Raw genomic sequence first — 18,524 nt, 5'->3', positions numbered from 1 at the left:
GATTGCCAGTGCATTTAGAAACCTTTCAGTTACTCATGGCTAGGCTCTTCTGCTACCTTGGCATTACAGCACCTACCAGAAGTTTCATCAAGCAAAGGGAAGACACCATGAAAAATACAGAACACTGCCTAATTAGTCTTGGGCTATACAATCTGTATCAAATAGAAGGGGATTTGTTTCAAGAAAAAAAATTTCATGTTCTAGGTCACAGTAATAAATGTGTTCAAGTAAGGAATGGCATTCTGTTAAGTGACATTTCATCACTGCACTTTATCAGTAGTTTTACATCAGCAATATCTGTTTCCCTTTCTCCTCACCCCTTATGCAAAAGGATTTTATTTTCTCACATCATTTTACTTCGTTACTGAGTTAGAAAAAGTTAAATGAACTGATTGTTAACTAGGGTATTATATTTCATATTATTTCATTTGCTTTCCAATTTTTTTTTAAACTGCATAAATATACAGTTTTCATCTGTTTATTCAGTTAGTATTTAGGTAAAGTACTGTTACTTCAAGAGCAAAGGCAAATAAGCAAATTTTTTCCACAGCAAAGCCTTTACAAAGGAGGGAATTTTGCAAGCTACTGCACAAGCAATATGTACTACAGCTCATATATAGCTAGTTACTGTCTGTTAAAAAACTTCCTCACTTTTCACCAAGACATAGGCTAGCTCAAATTTTATAGCATACCATGAATTACTGTATAAACATGCCTAAAGGACATCTACAACACATTCAGAATAATTATATACTCCATTTGTCCAATTCTTAAAAATTTATTTTTAACCTAGCTCTTAGTAAAAATATACTAGGCAGCCCCACTTTATATGAGAAGTGATTCTTCCAAGCCATTTCCGGATACCACTATTCTTTCTTGCAGCTCAGAACCATTTCAAGTCTGTAATCCCTCCATCCTTAACTGCATTCTGCCAATCTGATGTTACAATACCAGAGAAAATACTATTTTTAAGAGCTTTTAACTTTCTGGCAATGCACTTGAAGTCTCCGTATTTCATCTACTGGATCCTTGCTTGATGTCTGTTACTAGTACTTCATCATCTTGAAGATGAGTCTCATTTCTTATCAGTCCCTTCAAAAAGATGGACACATCTGATAGATTGACATTAGGTGATATTGTTGATTATGCAAGAATGGAAACGGAATTGTTAAAAAAAAAAATCTGTCTTTTCCTCTCTTTCCAGCCACCTCCCTTCCTGTGTTAGCATCAGGGTTTCTGTGAAATAAAAATAGAAGGGAAACTTCCTACCTGCGTAACAGCAGCAACTAGTTCTGCCAAGTTTTTCAAGGACAGGAAACTAAACAAAGACATTTCTAACTAAGACAAAATAGTTCCAAAACACATTCAGTTATAAAAGTATGTATTTTGTGCACAATATGCAGTTTAACAATCAAAAGCAGAAACTGTAAACCTTCATTCTTAATAGTATTCAGAAATATAAAGATGTACAAGTTTTGATTACATCCCACAAACACGGAAAGTAAGCATCTATTCTACAGAGAACAGTAAGATGATTCAAGAAGCAGACTGCATTGTTCATTTACATTAAAGCACCAGCTCCCTGACAAGTTTGGCTCTTGCTGCATCAGAAAATATTGATACTTACATAATACTCAAGCTTAGAATCTCTGAAATTATTTTGTGTGATATTCATTGCAGTATTAAGATTCTGTGTACCAATCACAACATTCTCTCATCCAATTTGCGGTTAGAGCTCAGGGAAGATCAAGAACATGGACTTGTAATAGCAAGGAAAAAAAAAATCATTTCAAGATGCTACAGAGCAGCCTTGCTCTAAGTACAATAAAGTAACTGCTTTAGTTTTCTGTTCCAGGTGATGATCACAAGTAACGCATGCTTTGCTTTCATGATCAGCAGTAAATATTCCTTCAGTTAACCTGAAGTTTGTAGGAAGGAAAACAAGATGACCACCCCAAAGTATCACAAATTCTAATCCCTGGTGCTTTCCCACACAAAAAGTTATAAGAATATCATATAATAAATTTATAATAACTACATTTTTGCTACTTGTGTTTTTAAGCATTACCAATAGGAGCTTTTATAATTCATTATCTTTCTAAGAACTGTCAGAAGCCAATACCTAGCATTTAAGTAACCAGACCCCATAAAAATGATGGTGTCTTACATAAAACCATCTATCACTGGCCAATTTACCACATGCAGCAGCTCCATCCTTTGGTTAGTTTTCTTTGATTTTTGTTTAATATCAGGTTGTACTGGGAGCAAACTGAGAATATACTAGTTAATATACTATACACAAATTGTATTTCTACTGGAAACCAAACATGTTACATCATTCATCTTTCATTTCAGCAGATTACCGTAATCTCTTTAGCCTGAGGATTTACTATTAATGGTTATAAGATACCTGTGGACTGTCAAAAGCCCTGGGAATAAATCTGGGTATATCATAGTCAAACCAAAATGCTTTTTCTCTTCCAAAGAGGACAGCTGTACCTCCACTCAGCTGGTCTTCTATTCTGCAGCAGAATAGAAACTTTTTAGTTTTAAGCAACTGAGATTGAGTATTTCCAGCTGCCAGTCCCAAGGCCTGAAATAATAAGCTAGTCAAGAATCTATTCAGAACTAGTTTATTTGGAACTAGCAAACAGATCCTACATATGTGTACTACTACTTCTTCCAGACCCGTGACAAAGTAGTATCATAACAAGATCTTTGCTTTTGGTGATTTTAACAAGCTCCCCTAAAGTCACTGCTGAGGGCAAACCATACTCAATCTCAGTCATTCTATTTCAATGGAGAAAGGCCCAAACTGAACTTCAGCAACAACTAGCCAAAACAGAATACAGTATGGGATGTCAGAAAGCTGCATGCTTTTCTATTCTGTTTCTATTCAGATCCTTCCAGTTAACATGCATTAAACACTTCAAAGCTAACTTTCAGATGGTGGACACAGTTTTCTGTCAAATAAATACTTCTGGAATTTTTTTGTTTTGTTTTGTGATCTACTCACATGCACATAAGTTTTAGATCAGCTATATCAACACATACCACAAACATTACTAGAAAAACAGATCATTTCCTAGTCATAACCTCCAAATGTGAATTTACAGTAAAGAAATGGAAATCTGTATACCCCTCCAGTTAGCTTTAATGTAAAGTTTGTGTGTTTAAGAAGTGTTTTTAAAGCCCTCAACCCAGAAGTAGTAGTTACTGGGCTACTTGAATTCTGTAGTCCATAAGCCCAACCCCAAACCAGTTGTGGTTTGAACTGTAAAACCATGGTTAGCATGCTTAAAGATACAGGTCAAGCAATACTCACCAAATCCCTATTTCATTGAAGACACTCAACTTATGAGGTATTTCAAACAGTGCAAAGTGCCCTCTCCAGCTTTCCACAACTGTGAATTCACGTTACCCTGCTTATTCAACTTCAGTAATGAATTGTATTTTGGATGCAAGAAAAGAGACTGGGAGGGGGAGTAAAACATGCAAGAAGGTTCTCAAAGCCATGACACTTCCAGCCCTGAGCAGTTTAAGAAAGTGAAGGCAAATGAGTAGAAGGAAGTTATGTTGACTACTTTCTTGGAGTCAAAAATCATGTTTACATGAATTAAAAAAAAATCCCTATAGAAAAGGTATGTTTCATTTTTTCCCAGCCCCCTCTCATTTCAGAGTAGAGAAGTTTCACAGATCGCTGAAAATGGTGGCTTGAAGATGGAGAGACAGTGTCACTGAACAACTACAATAGGTTCTAATTGTTAATGAGTTTCTTCGCTCTGATGTTGGCTTGCTCAATACGATCTCTATTTGTATCTGCCTGAAAAAGACAAATTTGTAGGTCATTTGCAAACCACACACAAAATAGTATAAGAGTTCAAACTGACACAAACTCCTGAGTTACAGTATTATCATGGTAAATATGAAGGAAACCATTTTTTAAGCTAGATTTTATATAAAATATTATTGATTTGAAGAAGTAGGCCACGATATATTTTGTAATGTGTTTTTAGAAATAGCTGATTTGAAAAAGTAGATATACCATACATTTTAGTAGCATATTTTTAGAAATATAGTTGTTGAATTGTCCTATTACGTGATTAGTTCTTACATGCAAAACTGTAATAGCTTTTAGATGTTGTGAATAGTTACGTAAGTAGCACTATAGGCTAGAAAGCATGTTGTAATACTATTCTGTTTTAATAAGAGACCTTCAGCAAAAGAAACACAATAATGAAACAATATGAGTAGGCTTATCAAACATCAAAGCAGCCAGGGCCTCCACACAAAAAGGAATCGTCTCACTGTGGAGTAGATTGGGATGCAAGATACTGCCCTCTATCCTCATTATCTTCCAACACACCAATATATATCATTAAAAGACAGGTTGCCAAACTTAATTCCATCTAAGCATCAGCAGATGTCCAGAAAAAATGGCCAAGTGAGCAAATGTTACAATTTTGGTACCTATAAATTACTTATAGGCATTCTTCTACTAAGCATGCATCAATGAAGAAAGTTCATCAAGAGGGTGAGTGAGGAAGACTATTGGATGAAGTAAAAGGCTGTAGATTGGACTTTTATGCTAAAAGGATGCTAGATAAGACCATGGAATAGAAGACTGGAAACCTCATAAATACACATCTATCTCAGATAGTGTGATGTTAATTATCTCACAGGTAATTGATGAATATGTACTGTCTGTGGAAATGCAATGGACTCTGAATATGTGATCTTTGAAGTGCTTTTTGCAGAAATATCCGCAATGCTTCCTGGCACTGCTAATGAAGAACACCTGACTTAACAGTCATAAAGTTTCACTGTTGAGACAAAACTGAGATGCTGACATAAATAACATCAGCAGCATTTGTGTCAGACTAGCCTATCTTACTCTGTATATTTGATATCATTAATCCTATGGGGCTTTTCAGAAATACCTTTTGACTTTGCAATTCCACTTCATTTTATAAGTTCACAGCAATGCGTACCTACTTCTGCTTTTTAAGATGTCTCATACACACCATTCATAAACTTTTGTTCCCTTTCTTAAAGGCTGCCTTTAAAAAGCTTCTATTCAGTTCAGAAGATGGGGATTTCTAAGACATGACTAAACTTCCTCACAAGTTGCCCACTGAGAGAAAGCCCCTTATAAACAGACTTGTATACTATTTATCCATTTAGGGAAGTTTACCTTTAACACCGGGTTAGGATGGGATGCAGAAAGATGTTACTGTCTGGGACTAACTTAATGCTCAGATAAGAATAAAATAGGTTTTGTAGATGCACAGGAACATTTCTCATGGACATACCTCAAGAGACTTTGAATTGAGGCAAAGAATTACCTTTTGATAATAGAAAAGGACCATGGTTTGTGGGATTTTTGTTTGTTTTTAGAAGGAATCCCAGAAGAGTCTTGCTATTATTTATCAATAAAACAGTAACAAAATAAACACCCTATTCCCTCCCACTCACAGGGAGATTACCTGGATGCAACAGACCCTCAGCTTACTTCCAGTATGTGTCAGAACATTTGTAAGTACAAATCCGTTATTTTCAGAATAAACAAGTGACCTATACCGTATCAAGACTTTCTTTTTTAAAGATTCTTGAACTTGAAAATATTTGAATTTTCAGCTGCATAACCAAACACCAAGGTCTTTGTTGTTTATATCACTACAGCTACAGGACTGTATGATGTTAATTGCTTATTTTACTGCAAATACTGAAAGACAAGAGTGAGCCTATTCTTTATCACTTCTTAGTAACAAGAAGTTGTCAACTTAGGCTGCAGGCAGAGAATACCTTTGACACTTACCTTTACATTTATCCGGTCTATTTGCTTATTCTGTGCATCAATCTCATTGCCCATATCCAAAGCCATATTTTTTAAATTCCCAAGAATGTTTCCTACTTGAGCAAGATTTTCATCCATTTCGTCTTCTCTGGCATCATTTGTTATCCTTTTCAAACAAGGAAAACAGAATTTCCATGAAGAATGAACATACTTTTCTTTACTCTAAACTTCAATATTTTTGTTATTTCAGAATCATCCAACAGCTAGCTATTGAAGCCAAGGTACATTTCTAACATTTAAAAACTACACGGTCCATCAAAAGGAAAGTATTAGATTATTCGCTATTAGAAAGAAATGCCTTAGTTTAAAACAGCAGCTACTAGAGAAAATTTGAGATGCTAGAAGACATTAGTTTGTCTTATAATTATAAGACAGTAAGTATTTCACTTTTAAAACAAACAGTACTATCTGTAACTTGCACTAGAACCCTACAGTTCTCACTATAGAGCAAGGAAGTGCAAGATGTAAGCTTTCAATACTGTATTTCATCCTTGCCATCTCCTCTCAAAGTAGTAATAGTTATTCCAAATAACAGTAAAAAACTTTATTTAGCAACTTTACCTGAAATCTGTCTGAAAGAACCTTCGATTTCTGTATTTGGGATTGATGAATATGAGGAAACAAACCTTGTAATGTATCCACCACTTGGTCCTCTAGAATTCTGTGTCTGCTGCTGATTCATGCTTCTTGGTTGCATGGATATCACATGATCTGCTGAGTTCTCCGTTCCATCTCCCCAGGTTGCTCTGTATGCTTTGGTAGACTCAAAGTTCTTTGTCCTACTCAATAGAAATCAGAAATCTGAACTACTCTACCAAAGAAAATGGTTTTCTGATTGAGGTTCCCCATTAATCTAGAATTGGGAATAACACTTGCCTTGGGCCCTAAAGATAGATTTTGTATGTATTACCTAGACAAAGCTTTTTATAGTTTCTCAGAATAGTATAAGCATAACCAAGTTACTCTATGGACAGTTGCTAATCTTGTCTCATGTTAATACAGGCACAGTATCTTCCTTAATTAAGTAGTATCCTTTAGCAGAATAGAGGAAGCTTACAACAGTATCAGGAAAGTTTATATCGTCAAGAAGTTGTATTTAGAACAAGAGTTAATCTTCAGTCAGGCATAAATACTTTTCAGGGAAGAAAAAGGGATAAAGAAGCTACACTATGGAAGATCAATCTTACTCTCAACTGATTTGATCAACAGTTTCTACATCCAAGTCCTTTTTAAAGTTAATAAAAACAGACCTGAGAAAAACATTTCAAAAATAACACTAATATTTTTATACAGTTCATTCTAAAATTTACCATTATACTTTTACTACATAATTTAAGAGCAAACAAAACAACCATAGAACACTAACATGAAGCAATCTTAAGAATCGCATAGCTACAAAAGCAAGACTGGAAGAAAATATTACAGAAAAGTGATTTACATTGGGGTAACATCTCATGAACTCTAAAGAACATACTTTGAGAAGAATATTCTAACGTTCAACTTGCGTGCTGTTGTTTTCATGTTTATGCTGTATAATCCAGACACTAATATCACTTTTCTGCTTCACTGGAAACATGTGAAAGCCAATGTATTGTATCTTTCATTACATCTAACTTTATAATTACAGGTAATTGACTTCAATATTTGTAGTGCCTTCAACATTTGTAGCCCAGATGTTTCCTACTTGAAGAGGTGTAAAGTTGCTAGAATGAAGAGATATTCCCTTCTCATTCCTTTGACATTTACATAATCAAGATAGGAAATTCTTATAGGAGCTTCGGATGCCCCATCCCTGGAGGCATTCAAGACCAGGCTGGATGTGGCTCTGGGCAGCCTGGTCTAGTGGTTGGCGGCCCTGCACGCAGCAGAAGGGTTGAAAGTAAGCTATCATTGTGGTCCTTCTCAACCCAGACCATTCTATTATTCTATGAAATATAATCTAGTATGAATACATTAAGAAAAAGTAAAGGAGTCAGCTCTCAGTTCATAATAGAAACGTTGCACCCAGTAGAATCCTAAGCTAGTCAATTCTCTGCATACACAGCCTTCAAGATCTCCTTAGGTTTGCTGCAAATAGCTTGAGCATTATATTTTAATCTCATTCATGTTAATGTTGCAGCAGCAGGTGAGATTTTTTGCACTAGTCTTTTGAATTATCACAGTATTCAGTGTCAGAGGTAACAGCAAAGATCTTACTGAGAAAAGATAAGCAGCCTGAAAAGTACTTTCTCATCTGAAATAGCTAAAAGACAGCTAGAAACAAATTACTTAAAGTATAGTTATTAAGAACAAAACCTCACTGTCTTTACTGCTTGATATTTTAAGAACTTTTTTTTTTAAAGTTACTATGCATTCACTTGTCTCAAGTTTTGTTTCTGTAAAGGTAAAGCAATCTACATAGCTTGTCAAAACAGCAAGGTTCAAGTAATAGGTCAGTATTGCCACAGCTAATGCAACTCATGATAATTGTCATTTTCTATCCACACAATTACAACACATCACAGTTACAAGGAGGCATGCATGCAAATATCATGCACATGCAAGCACACATGCAACAGAAGCACTGCTTTAGACAACTGGTTAAATGCACATGCTGCACTAATAAGACTGACCTTGTCCTAAAATCCGCTTTCCCCAGTTAAATGAATACAGCTTCTCATCCTAGTCTTCATTTTTAGAAAGCAAGCATCAGTGTTAGAAGAGAACAGAGAAGAAAGAACAGTGAAGACCAGCAAACAGGTAAATCGGATTAGTATACAGGTTATATTAGAGTACTGCCAGTATCTCACGTTATCACAAAGCCTTTATAAACAAACTGATTAAGCCTAGTGGAAATTAGAAAAACCTGTACTATTTAATTAAACATTCTGATTTACATTTTAAAAAAAGCTTTGGAGATGCCAGTTGGCAAGTATCTCAGACATTAATAAAACATCTGATATAGCAGGAAATTCATTTTTCTCTTCATTGCCCTACACTTGCTCATCTCACAAGTTTTCCTGCACAAAATTTTCTGCTCATTTTGGTACCCAGCACTATTTCTTTTGTTGTTATTTTTGTATTTGGAATGCCATAGCAGTTCACAAATTCCAAGTTCGCTCAGTGCCAGTAAGTAGCTTAATTAATTTCAGCAAAATAAGACTGCCAACTACAGAAAACAAAGACTGTATGTGTTAAAATGCTCAAAGTGCATCAGCTTGATAAATATAAAAATGGTAAGCACATCTACGTAGAAGTCAAGACAGAACTACCTCCTTTTTCAAGATACTAAAGCTAAGATTTTTCAGTCTCAAAGGCCATATCTGTATCTATCCTAAAGAAGATATCTAAAGTATTATTTGGTGCAATAAGTAGATTCAGCTACTCCAAGGAATTTTTACCTAGTTTTATGCTATCTCTCAGCAGAATAAATTTGTTCCTTTAGGTTTTTTCCAGTTACGCTAAAGAGCTAAAAACAAACAGAAACATACAGATGACATTGAAGTACTGTGAAGCAAGTCTGAGAGAATTTGCATAGTCACAAGTGAAAGTTTTAATATCTAAATTCAAGATCTGTTATCCCACTTTCTTCTTTCCTAAATCATTAATATATATATTTTTCTAAATAACTAGAAAATCACTACTGCGATTTGAAAAAGGAGAGTAAGTCTTCTTCCAAGATATTTAATTCTAACATTGAATTGTCCAGCATTCTAAGCTTTTGTCTAAGTTAGTAGAGAAGAATTTCTGATAAGTGATTTTTGGGATCAAATTTCTAACGTACTACAGCTTTTTCATATAGCTATTTGTAGTTCAGTCTGCTCCCATTTGTATGTGTATTTGCAATGTTCTACAAAGTGCACATTTCAGAATCACCTAGCTTTATGGAGATTAGGGTGTAATTTACAAAATGATACAGCTACAAAATGAAGCAGCTACATTTACAGTGAAAGGAGCAAAATCTATGGTTAGATGAAGTATGCTTTAGCTTTACTCATAGGATTATGATAGTGCACCTCTACAAACCAGAACAAACAAGCAATTGTTTTCTTTAGCTCTTATAAAATACCATTTCTGAATGCAGTAGCTATTGAGAATACTGTAGAACTTCAGACCCACAAACCAGTTCAACTAACCTGTTACAAGGACAGACACAGAGTCCACAACATTTGTTGAGCTCTGTCAGCGTCTTCTCAGCTTCTCTCACATCCTTATTTATCTGGTCCATGCCTTCTTCTATGCGATTTAACTGTTCTAAAAGAGAAACAATTAACCAGAATAAATACAAACATTCATGGGCATGTTGTATATGCATTCCTTTCAAACAGGTATCTATAAGCTTAATTTCCATCTTTATATCGAGCTGAAATCTCATTTGCTTTCCTCCCTTCTAACATTTCTTTTGTATGAAGAAATTAAGGAAGCTGGTTTTTATTTTTACTGTATTGAGAAGTTTGTTACCCTATCCTCAGAACTGCACTTCTGTTGCTCCTTTTAGAATAAATGCAGAGCATTAGTCACATCAGTGGAAAGAAGTTGCTTCTGTAGCAGAGGCCTCATTACATTGTAACTAATATGATTTCTTAACTACTTTATCTTGTAAATGCTACAAGCACATGAGAGTATCCAATTAATACATCTCATTTTTTGACTCAGTTACCTAGACTGGAAAAGGCTTTGTAGATCATCATACCAACCATCGACCCGAGTCACATCACTAAACCATATCCCTTAGTGTCACGCCCATGCATTTATTAAGTACTTCCAGGGATGGGGACTGTACCACATCCCATGTCAGCACATTCCAATGCTTGAACACTCTACAAAAGCATTCTTCCTACTATCCAATCTAAACTTGTCCTGGTACAACTTGAGATGATTTCTTTGTCCTATCACTTGCCATCTACTTTCACATGAAGGTCTTGAACAAGCCTTCAGTTTCCACAACATTTAAATGATTTTTTTTTTTTCTTACAGCTATAGAACCAGTCATTAACACTGGGGGGAAGAACTCACCTCCTTGTTCATCCAGCATGGTGATAGTCTTGATGCCAACATCATGGGACTGCACAAAGAAAGTTATTTGGTGATACAAAGCCATTTCAATACACCAGTGCAAAATCAAAATGTCTCCAAAATAAGTTTGACAAGTTCAAACAGGTTTGTAATAAAATACAGTGCTATGGAATAGCTTCTACAGTAAAGTTATACTAAACTTCAAATTTGATCTTGCTAGGCTGACAACGTTCTTATCTGTTATGCTATCTCACTTAGGATTTTACTATTATTAAAACAAGATAAAAATTGATTACAATAATTAAGATTAAACTATGTCAAGGGCAAGCTATAAAAACAGAACCTAGCCATATCTTGTTTTAATAAGTGGCATTTAGTTCATTCTTTATCCCTACAGCTTTCAGTAGGACTGAAAATTTCTGAAAATAAAAAGCTTTCTACAGGTTTTTTGTTGGTTTTTGCTTGTTTGTTTGTTTTGTTACAATGGGATATCCAAGTCATAGAAGCATAAAGGAACTCATTGATAGTATCATCTAGATACACCCGATATACAGATTTGGTTCAAGTAATGGACAAGGGTGTTAAGAGTTTCCTTATCATACCTAACTGCTTTTAAAATTATAACTAGGGAACAGATGGTAAGAAGGTATAAGCAGAACTACTTTTGCATAGGAAGAAGCAAAAGCAGCACTGCCCTCTGCTACCCTGCCACACCCTACTAAGCACCACCCTCCCTCTTGAAAACAGGACAGAAAGTGAGATAGAGGGGAAAAAAACATTAATTGTTTTGAGAGCTAAGCAATGAAGCAGCCAAAGCCATCTGTCACAGATGAGTGTTTATAACTGATCTGAAACATCTGGAGATTTGACCATTTTGCTTAGAAAGAGAACAGTAAAAAATATTGATTTTGCAACTCAAGCCTAATTGTTTTCACATTATATGAAGTCACCGTAACTCAAACATCTCAAAAAAAAAAGTTTGGGAAAAAGAAAAAGCAATGAAGATCACTCAGAGTTAAAATGTTGCTGCTTATTCAAATTTATACATCCCTAAGGAATTCAAGAGCTTTTCCTTACCTCAATGGCCAAGCCAAGAATTCTCCTCGTGCTTTCCAAAGACTAGGAAGAAAAGAATGTTATGAATGTATTAACAGCAAATAACTTTTGAGGACTGATATATATCAGTTCGTTGCAGTAAATTAACTAGTTTACATATTGGCAAGGTCACAAACGCTTCCAATATTCAATTATAACAGACTTGCATACTAGGTGGTTGTTTTTGTTTGTTTGTTTTTAAATTCTCCCCAGTAACTAGTAAAGTCTTGCTTTTCCAGAATTCACTAGTACTCTGCTTGTCCCAAGTGAAAGTGTAAGTAAAAATACATTTACTTCTCTTTTATAAAACTCATTAGAAAGGAATTAGATGCATGAAATAGCAACATGATTAGGAAAGGCACTCAACCTGTATCTTCTCAGTAATCAGGACTGGCTGGCAAGTACTCAGTCAAGCAGGTGACTTTACAATTGAGAAGTTTAAAATTCATTGTTACTTTCAGGAATAGCCTCAGCTCCAGTACTTACCAAGAGAATGACTGGAAACATTCTGCTATATTCTTCAGAACCATCACTCTAGATTGTCTTTAAAGGATACCATAATCTTGCCACATAAGTGCTCCAACCCCATGCAGCTTCTTAAAATACTTACCTCATCAGTGACCTGGTTGGCCCTCAGCTGAATTTCTTCAGGTGATAGTTCAGCCATGATGAGGAGCTATCACCTGCAAGTAATCAAGTTAAACAATCTTCACACTGTAAATAAGAGATACCAGTTAAACATTAGAAATATTTCAAGTATTCATATTGTACAAGTCAAAACAGCATTTTGCACAGCACAACACATGTTCAGAAGGTACTAAGAATCGTTCTGCTGATGTGCCTGTACTTCTCTTCTGAGGCTCCTAAATACCTGAAGCATTTTGCCTGTTGTTTAATCAATGGATATATAGATGGTATATAGTCAATAGATATACAGATGGTGTATATATATATCCAGGAGCTTGGCTAATATAATTTATATTGGAGAAAATGAGAAAAGTCACTCACCCTGTCCTCGGTTCGCAAGATGAACTCCTGATGGAGCGGATCTCCAAAAGAGATCCTTCCCCACTGGCAGTCAGCTCTTAAACGGGTCTAGGAGAGGTGGCATCAGGCTCCACCCCTTCCTGCAGCACAGGTGAATTGCCTTCACCTGTGCTCCCTTGGCTGACTCATTGCTCACCTCAGGTGATCAATCAAAGGTTCAGGCCATGATTCAGCAGCCCCATACACCTGTTGTGAAGCAAAACAGTCTACAGTAATAGTTCACATTTCCAATTCACACTTGCTACCCTCTGTGGGTAAAAGCCAAACAAAACCACTCATTACACTTTGAGGCAAATGTTCTGACTATCTTGTAACTGTACCTTTTATCTGTGCTACTTTCCAGTCATTTCTCATCAGTTCTTGAGCTCTTACATAACTGAGAATAGCACCTTGGGTTTCTCTAGACTTCACAGCAAGCTTACCCACTTTCACTTCTCAGCCACTGGCATTTGAGATATGGCAAAGATACATCTCCCTGCTAAGAAAGCATATTCTTTACAACAATTTGATTGCAAAAATCTGTTCCAAGAATAACCAAAACTGATTCTTTAAAGGACTCAAAAGCTGTAATTATACTTGAGTTGCCCAGCCATGTTTTTTGCAGACAAATATACAACCTGCACAGTAGCTCTGTAAAGCAAGCCAGTGCCACAATAAAAAGAGGTTGTCTTGGCAGTAATAAGACGACTTCTCACCACACAGTGGTTTGTAACACCCAGAAAAAATCACAGAAGGGTAATCTGAGGAGAAACCAAACATTTCCAAAAAAAAGTCAGTTTCCAAAGATGGAAAAATACTCTCAGTAGCTGAGAGTTGGAAAAAAGCAGGTGTCTAGCAGATAGAGATGTCCCAAGACATTCCTGGAGTTACAACGCTTAAGGTGAGGTGATTTTTACTGGAAGAGACCAGCTACTCCAACTGAACAGAACTTACATTAATAAGGAGTACTCAAGTCTTCGCCACACAAAGTCGCTTAATTATTTTATTTAAGAAAAACATTCTGCAACTTTAGTTCATTACTATGGCTAAGAGAAATTTCAAAGAAGAAACAAGGCATGTCTCACATGGATCTATATCTCCATTTGCCTAAACACAAAGTAGAATTTTTTAAAAGTAGGTAGTCAGCCATATTTACCTTGTTGTTAAGAAGTGCTCTGCAATATTTACTCAGTTATCAGACTACAAGGATTACAGTTTAATGCATTCCAGTGGAACACCCTTCTTAGCCCACCACTTGTATAGGAACACTGGCACCCACAAACAATGTACAACTGGGCTTGAAATAAAAAGCTAATTTTACTGAAGTAATGGACCTTGAAGCTTTTCTACAAACACAGCTGGGAGACAGCAAACAGCTTAACTATCACTATCCTATAAAAATGAAAGTTCATCAACAAAACAAAGGCAGCATGCCAACAAACACAGATCACAAGAATCCATTTTCTCTTCCCTGCTATGCTTTATGCTGGAGAATGAGGTGTGGAAGAAAGTTCTAGGAAATTCCAGTTCTGACAAGCTTCAGATAAGACATAACCTCTTCACAAGTTGATGCAAATTGCACTAGGATATCCTATAAGCTTACTACTATAATTTGGACCATAATATTCTAGTTTTGATATAAGTTAGCTGAGGATGGACTAGAATTAAGTTACTTCTACCCTTTAAACAAGAGGAACAATGAGATAAGGGAAAGGAATGCTTGTCCACACAGACTTTCTCCACTTGCTATATATTCAAGTCAGTGGCTCCAGAAGCTCAGAAAAAACTTAAATTAACTCTCCTATACAAAGTCTTCAGGTTGGAGAAGGCTAAGAAAGAGATGGTAAAGGAGATTTTATAGAGTAGTTTAAAACCTCCCATAAAATATTTTCTGTAAGGGAAGTAATGACAAGAGAGGCACTTTGGGGCTCCTATCTGCATGGTGTCAGACCTCTTCAAAGCATCGTTAGCCAAGAGAGCTTCATTTGGTAAGTTTACACACCGATGAAACACCTGAAGCATTTTAGGAGTTTGTTTATCTAACTTGAGTCATACCAACACTCAGTTCCCAGTTCTGGAGTATAAAAGTAAGCAAGTTTCAGAAGTCATGTGTGAGACTGCATAGTCTTTTCAGACTTTTAAATTACAAGCTTTTTCAGAGACTTATAAATAATACACGTCTAAGGTAACAAAAGCTATAGCAGACTATTCACACACTATTTGAACATGTTTTTTCTTCAGTATCAGCTGTAAAGAAAGTAAGGCTTATTGGCTCTGGGGGGAAAGAAAAGTGCTTCCTTTTAAAGCAAGTCACAGTATATTCATGTCATGCTTTCTGAAGCACTCAAAACCCATGAGAATTTCCTGTCCTTCAGGTCTGAATTTAAACCAATTACAGGTGATCAGAAGGCCTACAAAAATGCTTGTTGAGATGTAATTACAGTCTGCACCTGGGAACCAGACAAAAGTTGTTTTAAAGCAGCATTCAGCATAAGACTGCATTTTAAAAACATCAGTATAGTTAATAATTTCTCCCATTCCTCCAAAATAACACATCTTGAAATAAATTAAAATTTTCATATGTATAGAATCACCCAGGTTGGAAAAGACCTTAAAGATCGTTGAGTCCAACCACGACCTAACCATACTACCCTAACTCCACTAAATCATGTCTCTGGGCACCACATGCAAATGGTTTTTAAACACACCCACAGGTGGTGACTCAACCACCTCCCTGGGAAGCCTATTCCAGTGCTTAACAACCTTTTCTGTAAAAAAGTTTTTCCTGATATCCAACCCAAACTTACCCTGGTGCAACTTGAGGCCATTCCCCCTCGTCCTGTCACCAGTGAGAAGAGACCAGCCCCACTCTTGCTGTAAGCACCTTTCAGATATTGGAAGAGACCAGTAAGGTCTCCCCTCAGCCTCCTTTTCCCCAGACTAGACAGCCCCAGCTCCTTCAGTCTCTCCTCATAGGGCATATTCTCCAAGCTCTTCACAAGCTGTGTTGCCCTTCTTTGGACCTGCTCCAGCACCTCAGTGTCTTTCCTGTACTGAGATCTGTGTTTCCATGTATTTCCATGTTACTAATTTTTAGCAAGTTGTGATACAAAAATCCTATCCCTTCAATTTCCAAATACTCACATTTCATGACCTCTTCATTTCAGGTAAATTAGATAATAAATCACCTACTTCCTCCTTTTAACATAAACCCCTATTAAGGATACTGGCAAATTAAACCTTAAAATCTTATAACTTCCAGGTCACTAGTTTTTTTCTATTGCTTTTTTATACAAGTATGAGGACAGAAGTATAAAATACAACTGAAAATGCAGTCTCTGCCTCTTAATGGATAATATCATCACAAAGGCATGAAACTCAAGATGACATAATCCTGCTGTTGCAACAACTGACTGAAAGCCAGGAGCTCACGAGTAGTAATTTCAACCAGCAGTGAATTGGTACAGCACCTGCTGATCACAGATGCTCTCAGATACTTCACTAAGTCAGCAGCTGCCTTCCCTATAAAATAGGGAGTGAATGAAGCAATATTTTTAGAAAGATCTGACCTTTTTATGATTTTGTTTGCCTTCTTGTAAAGATTAAAAACTAGACAGTTTACAGAATAGGCAACTTTGTATTAATTTGGTTTTGCTGTCCTGTTCCCCCCCTCCCACACACACACACAAGTTTCATATTGTGAATGTGGAAAGAATTATTTGTTTTTTTTTTCCCACTCAAACATTTCCTTAGACAAACAAGAAGTTATTGTGCTTGTTAGGCAGCTGAAATTCAGCCCATCTAATACAGCATGGTACAAGGTATCAGCACCAGAATGTACTCCTCTGTGTTATTATGGCTACAAGATAAATGAACAAAACGTCTGTAACACTGAGAGAGGAGGCCAAGACTAAGAACAAGACACTACTCTGCAGGCTTCCTGCTCTATCTTATCAGCTTCCTGAGCACACTGCACAGAGGTGATAGCTGAAGAATAGGCACTAGTAATACCCCCTCCTCTCTGTGTTGCTCCACATCCTCTCAACAATCCATGTCTGTCCTTGGAAAAGCCTCGTGATACCTCTTCTAAATTAATTATTGGCCAACACAAGTTAACAACCAACCTTAGAGACACATACAGTCAGCAACACATCGCTTCTTTTAGGGGCACATACAGCAATATACAACTAGCAATCAAAAGACATGCAGGACAGAGAAGCTCAGGCACTCAGATGTGCTACTGGTCTGTCAATAACCAATTAATAGTTCAAGACAACAAATAGAGCAGTTGGTACCACAGGAGGCTGCTCCTTTGCCCTAAGATCATTGGATCATTAAGGTTGGAAAAGATCACCCACCCAGCCAGCCCAACCACCAGCCCATCCCCATCACGTCCTCTAAGCCATGTCCCTCTGTGCCACATCTACCATCTATCTTCTTTGAAGATCTCCAGATTCAGTATCTCCACTATATCTTTAGGCAGCCTTATGCCAATGCCCCGCTGCTCCTTCTGAGATTCCGCCTAATACCCAGCCTGAACATCCTCTGCACAACTTGAGGCCGTTACCTCTTATCTTGAAAAATGCTTTCTGATGCACTACCGTTTGCAGCATAGCACCAGGTTTGGTCACAAAGGAGAAGCAAAGCACCACTCAGCTGTTGAGTGCCCTCCAGCCTTTAACAGAGTGAAAAAGGGGAAGGTCAGAGGCCAGAGAAGTTGCACAAGGTGATTTCCGAAGTTCCCATACCTTAGCGGCCTAGGCTGTCAGATCAACTGCTGTCGCTGGACAGGAGCCATGCTCCACTCAGAAAAAAAGACCGTAAGAGACGGGGCGAGCAAACACCCCAGCTTCCCACAGCGCGGGGCACACGGCCGACAGAGGCATGGAGCCGGAGCTGTTCCGGTTGCCCACAGGATTAGCAGGGACTCCTCCCGCGCCCTACCGGGCCTCCCACAGAACGCGAGGGCCCCAAGCAGGGAGAGCTGCGACAAGGCCTGCTGCCGCAGCGCCTCGGGAGCCCCTAGCCGAAGGGCAGAAATGGGAACCGGAGCCTCCGGGACGCACCCCACCCAAGGCGGAGAAAGCCACAGAACCCAAGCCTGCCCCACCACGCACCTACCGCTCGTGGAGGCCGCTACGCCGCCGCCCTCAGGCCGAGCTCAGCCGCCTCCAGCCTCCCCTTTAAGAGTCCATGTCCCGCCCGTCGTCCGCGCCCACCCGCGAAGCGTGACGGCTGCTCCGGAAGCGGGAGGTGGAGCTTCCCATCGAACGGCGACGCCACTCCCAACATGGCGCCGCGAAAGCGGCCACCCCACAGGGCAGTGCGCGGGAACGCGACCTCACTTTCGCAGAACACCCAACATGGCGGCGCGCTGGAGGTTTGCGCATGCGTCAACAGTGAGCCGCGTTGCTCAACTCTCTGCTCTTTAGAAGCGGCAGCATGTATTGTTATGCAACGTTTATTGCACTTTGTCTGCTTATAGCAGTATCCTTATTGGTAAATTTATTGTTAAGGCTTTTGTATTGTTATTATCAGTTGATAAGTACCC

At 37.8% G+C, this 18,524-nt stretch overlaps 1 protein-coding gene across 7 annotated transcripts; it reads right to left on the bottom strand.

The window, feature by feature from the left end:
* Positions 1-1,364: 1,364 nt before the first annotated feature.
* On the bottom strand, positions 1,365-18,240 carry SNAP23 (synaptosome associated protein 23). Of its 7 annotated transcripts, none has more exons than XM_003206476.5 (8): positions 18,095-18,240; positions 12,558-12,661; positions 11,930-11,971; positions 10,853-10,901; positions 9,973-10,090; positions 6,484-6,636; positions 5,819-5,963; positions 1,365-3,823 (listed from the first exon to the last, which is right to left on the bottom strand). In XM_003206476.5, the coding sequence occupies exons 2-8, from the start codon at positions 12,612-12,614 to the stop codon at positions 3,758-3,760; spliced, it is 630 nt and encodes a 209-aa protein (XP_003206524.1). In that variant the 5' UTR covers positions 12,615-12,661; positions 18,095-18,240; the 3' UTR covers positions 1,365-3,757. The 7 variants fall into 7 exon arrangements, with proteins under 7 accessions (XP_003206524.1, XP_010709751.1, XP_010709754.1 ...); XM_010711449.4 differs by having other exon boundaries at positions 18,091-18,235; XM_010711452.4 differs by having other exon boundaries at positions 12,558-12,630; positions 18,095-18,229.
* Positions 18,241-18,524: the final 284 nt, after the last annotated feature.

This window comes from Meleagris gallopavo, chromosome 5, assembly GCF_905368555.1.
Source record: "Meleagris gallopavo chromosome 5, MGAL_WU_HG_1.1, whole genome shotgun sequence".
NCBI classification, from domain to species: Eukaryota; Metazoa; Chordata; class Aves; order Galliformes; family Phasianidae; genus Meleagris; species Meleagris gallopavo.
Note: the sequence above shows the minus strand (reverse complement) of the source record. Positions and strands in the feature narration are given on the sequence as shown.

Excerpts from the sequence above, each read along its gene's own strand:
- SNAP23 (XM_003206476.5), bottom strand. The coding sequence starts at position 12,614 with ATGGCTGAACTATCACCTGAAGAAATTCAGCTGAGGGCCAACCAGGTC. Across the intron at positions 6,637-9,972 it reads TGTGTCTGTCCTTGTAACAG|GACAAAGAACTTTGAGTCTA; the intron begins GTTAGTTGAACT and ends TCTATTGAGTAG. Across the intron at positions 5,964-6,483 it reads AGTGGTGGATACATTACAAG|GATAACAAATGATGCCAGAG; the intron begins GTTTGTTTCCTC and ends TTGTTTGAAAAG.